The sequence below is a fragment of the Argentina silus genome (genome assembly GCF_951799395.1).
Source record: "Argentina silus genome assembly, chromosome: 19".
NCBI lineage: Eukaryota > Metazoa > Chordata > Actinopteri > Argentiniformes > Argentinidae > Argentina > Argentina silus.
The window spans coordinates 14,711,629-14,717,152 of NC_139673.1; the positions used below are offsets into that span (position 1 = coordinate 14,711,629).

The 5,524-nt window shown below is 41.7% G+C and overlaps 1 protein-coding gene across 1 annotated transcript; it reads right to left on the minus strand.

Annotated features, from left to right (window-relative positions):
• Positions 1 to 1,425: 1,425 nt before the first annotated feature.
• On the minus strand, positions 1,426 to 5,524 carry LOC310819845 (secretory carrier-associated membrane protein 5-like; the record flags this gene model as incomplete). Its single annotated transcript, XM_083691255.1, has 7 exons — positions 5,413 to 5,524; positions 4,816 to 4,869; positions 4,428 to 4,550; positions 3,005 to 3,161; positions 2,594 to 2,695; positions 1,813 to 1,930; positions 1,426 to 1,617 (listed from the first exon to the last, which is right to left on the minus strand). The coding sequence occupies exons 2-7, from the start codon at positions 4,820 to 4,822 to the stop codon at positions 1,426 to 1,428; spliced, it is 699 nt and encodes a 232-aa protein (XP_083547381.1). The 5' UTR covers positions 4,823 to 4,869; positions 5,413 to 5,524.

Here is a 5,524-nt window from a genome sequence, read left to right on the forward strand (position 1 = left end):
ACTCAAAGGAAGTGTGGTTCATATTCGCTGTACGTCCTCAATATACCAGCGTATATCAAAATGAGAATTATTGCTTCTTATGGAGAAAGTCATTTTCTTCAATGTTATGTGTACTACTATTCATGTCATAAAATGTAAACTAACTTAAATAGTACTTGCGCAAAACCACATTACAATTATACTACAATCTCTCTCATTAAGTGTGCTATACCATCAAGATTGTAGATACTGCCATGTTGAGGGGTTTCATACATTCAGAAGTGGAGTACTCTCCATATCAATATCATATTTACTTAGTATGGGTTAACATCATACCAATCAATGGAGAAAAAGGAGAGTAAATACACACTGGGCTTTTTTACCTGATGAAAATACCATGTGTTATTTCACTTTTTCAAGTTACATAACGAATCAATAGAAGGTATGCCCCAGAGCTAACAGGGCATTCATTCCAAATACAAATGAGCTATTGAAAACATTGATCCAAAACTAGGGGAAAGGTTCCCAGTTTGCTTCCAGCCCCTACACCACAGCTTTACCTGAGAGAGTCAAAAGCACAATAACCGCAATGATGGGTTCAGAAAGAGATCAATTTTTTTTGAAAAATCTAGAAACTGCATATACAGAGCATTGCTTAGCTCTCTACAGACTTAATGCAAATAATTCAACTCCTATATACAATATACACATCTGATTAAATAAGTTATGACAGCAATCTATAAAGAAAAGTTTGTATTCCCTTGTTTCTCTATGTACACACAAAATGGATAGAAATCTAAATAACTAATACTGCAGCACATCAGTACATGATCCTTCTTCTTTCTGGAGTCACTACCATAGTTCACATCCAACCCTACAGTTAGAACAACTCATAAAACAAAACAAACAGGTTAAGAAAGTTTGAAAAAATACTGAATAATAATCATACAATGAAACAAATGCTGGTGCTGCTTCACTGATGATGTCTAACCCATAGAACAAAGAGGAGACATGGGACATGAGGGAAGAGCAGGCCTGAGTCCATTGAGGACAGTGGGTGAGCAGAATGCACTCTGACAAGCAGACTTGGTGCTATTAGCATGTCCAGTAGCCACAGGCCTCTGCTGGATGGTGACTGGGATGTGTCATTTCAGAGCAGCGGATGTAGAAACCTGACAATATTCCCTGGAAACTAGATTTGACAGTCAAGTGTGACCGAAGATGCTCGGAACACGATGTGCATCCTTGTTTACGAAAAGTGCTCTGAGCTAAGTTGGCTGGTGTTATCTGTGGGGCACGACGCCCTATACATGACACTTGCATAGGGCCATACTTTTTCTCTTGTGATAAAGTGATGAGGGCAGATATCCAACCCCTGCTTGCAATTTGGCATGCCCCACCCCCGCCCATCCCTCTCCCTCCCCCCTTTACCTCCCTTTGAGACTGCTACATTGCGTTGTTGTACTGTGGGGTGGAGGAGTAGTGCTGGTCCTGCTGCTGCATGGTCCCCTGCTGCATGGCTCCTGCGGCTGCCCCCATAGCGGCCTGCTGGACCATGGGGTTCTTCCAGGCCCCTGTGGCCCACTCCTCCTGAGCCTGGGCCATGCTGGCCCCGCTGCCACGGTAAGAGTTATGGATCTACCATAAGAGAGAAGAACCAGGAGGATCAGAAAAAAACATCACGTCATACTCCACACAAAGATCAACAACAAACCGTCAACATTCTGAAAACGATACTCTCTGTAGTTTTTTGTTCTATGCACAGAGTTAGAACTGTTCAATCTCGATGGTGTTAGGTAGCATGGTTGTGATGTCACAGGCGACCTGACCTACCCTAGTGAGGGCGATGAAGCTGAGGGTGGCCATGGCAGTGAACATGAGGCAGGGGACCAGCATCACTACGGCGACGGCAATGTTGTAGTTCATGTAAGAGATGGTGGCTAGCCAGCCACTGTCACACGGAGAGAAGAAGAAGACAAATTACCATTTGCAATGACTAATAACACAGTCTTAGCAGATTGGTGGAGAGGAGAATACTGACGCACTGATGATAAAACTCTCGCTGATGATGATGATCCACATTAGGACAATTATGATGATTATGACTATGATGATGGTGACGATGATGATGGTGATGATTTTCGAAACAATGGAACACATGATGTTATCACGAACATCTGGACGTTAAATGGCATCGATCATCTCCACTATATGTAATGCGGATGATATTTAAAATGTTTTACGTCCTGTACATAAAACTACCCACTTCTGAATGCTTTGACATTTATAAACTTGATGGAAAGTGCAATTAAAATGATTTTAGCTAATCAGAAGCGAGCGAGGTGACATTTTGATGCCCTTAAAAATCTGCCTCGCAAAATCTCATGACATTGCGATCATAAATGTTCTGCAAGGCTATTTTCTGATTGTCTGCTACTGTCTTGTTAATGAGTTGAGCGGGTGTGATCGGTTGGGGAGTTTCACTGCTGTCGTTTAGAAGTGTGAGATGTTTTCGGTGTAGCAAGATGGATCACTGTGTTGTCCTTTTCTTCCTTTTCCTTTTTAATTTGACAAAACAATACAGATTAGACAAAACAAACAAGTGTTTTCTTACCACACTCCCCACCCGGGGATCCCTATACACTGGATGATGCTGATGGCCACCTGGGCCATGAACACGAAGAAGAACGCCATGAAGTTGAATGAGCTGTCAGACCTGTGAGAACCAAGATTCATTATCAATCATTATCAATATTAAAGGGACATTTCCCTCAAAAAATATATTTCTCGTCAATCCTCCATTAGTATCATAGATATCCTAATGCCAGGCTTATATTTACTTCCTGGAATATGATGATGCGTAAATAAAAAATGAAACCCAAATAATACATAGACTATTTACATTGCAGTGGATGTTTATACATGTGAAAAGGATTAAGCAAAACAAATGGCATGACTGCATCAATAACTCCATAAAGTACACAGTTGAATGTGTCCCTCAGGGCTGTGGGTGATATCCACTTACTTGAAGGCCTTGTAGATGGGTCTGAACCAACACACATAGGAGCAGGGCGTGAAGAGAATGAGCCACATGATGGCCATGCCAAAGTTAGTCACACCCCCTCCACTCAGCATCCACACAAAGCAGCCAACCAGATTCACTGCCAGAGTGGCACTGTTTACTGAAAAGACCAACAAACACATTATCTCACACAAAAATGTAACACTCATTCAAGAAAGGGTCAAAATCAGGAAGGCACAGTGTAGGATAGTCAAGGCATGCAATACAGTATTTTCTTCACCTTAGCAAAGTGCCAATTTCGAAATTTAGCAATTAGCTCTTTCTCTCTCTACTCTGGTTCCTTGACTGCCCTTTGTGCAGCAGTTCACATTTTCAGCCTCTCTTTGCACTCAGTAATGTAACAAATCTACTCCCCTTATGTTCAAATTAGTTCTAATTAGAGCCCTGCGTGAACAGTTCAGTTCCATCCCTCTCTGCAAAACTGCCATAGGCATCCAATCAGGTTCAATTACTGGTCTGCAGAGGAAGAAAGAGAGCCCTGCACCAGAGCTACAACACAAGACTCATTATGTGATTATCCTTTTCTCAATCTCCCCCAAAGAAACACAACCTAGTATAGATAAGCAGTCCCTTTGTATTTTCTGCACAATTGGTGGTATCACACACATATTCATGACTTCTTTCAATACATGCAGTGTAACACAGAATGATTTCTCCCCTGCACGTGTTTAGGAGCTTGATTTCAGGTCTGTATAGACCTGTCATAGTTTATGTGTAAAAGTATCAAACAGGCATAAAACTAAGTACAATCAGATAAGTCAGATAAGTACAATCGTGCACTGTATAACAATGCCACACAATGAACACACATAAAACCATCACACAACAAAAAAAAAAATGCAAAAACCAAAACATGTGACATCAGCATGTCACCCCTGCACAACATCCACAAGGAAATGAGTGAGAGAGGAGAGGTTGATACTGAGCGGTGCTGCAGAATGGAACAGACAACAAGGCAGCTCACCCAACAGTGCAAAAGCAGCAGTATAGAATACCTGTTCAAATGTTTATCTTTTATGGGGGGGGGATCTGCAGAGAGAGTAAATGTTAGTCAGCAGATGAGACCAAGAGGCAGCATAGCCCTAATCTTCCCCAGGGGCTGGTACAGTAGATAAACATTATCTAGTCGGGGCAGACTCTGTCGTCTTATGTGTTTTTCTCCGCTGTGCCAAGTGAAAAAAATGCCTGTGGCCATAGAAAACAAACCCTGTGGCATGGGAGGGGTTAACTGTCCGCTTTCTGTGTGTGTTTCGCTCTCCACCACAATGATATTATCTTAACAGTAAACTGGGGAAGGATACACATTATGCAGTGAGAAGGGAGGAACTAACTGGTAGAGTTGAATGTTTCAGTGTGTGCCACTCACTGATCCACAGGTGGTACATCCTCTTGCACATGGTGCGGTGCTGCTCGGGGATCTCATCAAAGTCCTGGTAGAAACATGGCTTCAGAGGAATAAAGCCCGGCAGCGGAGGGAAGTTATTTTCTGCTGATAAAAATCCAACAGTCAACTCATTGGTAATGTTAGTGGAGGTGGCACATGGTAAGAAGCAGGACAAGATATTAGAACTATAGGCTACTGTATTTGAGACAAATGATACAAACTTTAGGCCTACATGGGAGATAAATATAAGACAAACATTACAAACTAACTTTTATCCAGTAACTTATTGATGATGTTGCGGGATTACAGGCTACTTAACTCAATACATTTATTTCATCTTTAATTTCATTTTCAAGAATAACATCCTTACCAGCCATTAGGACACTATGTTGTTCAGGTTGATTTTCTCCTCAATCTCTTTCACCTGAGAGCAAATAAATGAAGGTTATTAAGAAAGAGACATGCATCAATGACACTTTGTCATACTTTATTTGTCGTATTGTACATAGCACATGTTGTTTGATGTCCTTTACAGCATTTACATGAGATGGTTTACACTAGGCTACATTAGTTTGTTGACTAGACCAATGCAGTGTGTTTTTACGGCAAGTGCTGGAGTTAATCTTTACGTTGTCACATTCGACCAGAGGGATTTAACCCGACGGGTATGGGGTGGAAGCATCGGCTCAATGGTGGCTCTAAGGTTTTAAGAACTGTGAATCCTTCCGATCTGTTTATAGTGGCCACTTCACACATACTTCCCACTCTTCAACAGAGACAGCATGCAAAAATGTATCAACTGTATCGCTGCAATATTTTCTACTTTATACTGCTTTTCATCAGACAATTCATACATTCGCGGCAAGAAAAGTGAACCCCCTCCTTATCTTTCAATAAACACCGTCCTGACAGGCAGGGACCTGCACCGTCCCGGTCAGGAATTACATTGAACACATAATCTGCTTACCTCGTTCTGAGTACAGTATCGTTATTGACAATCAACTGTTCCTTCGCTGCATGCTATAGTGAGACACAACGCATCAAATGACACAGTTTGACAATACAGCTATACAAGGCAG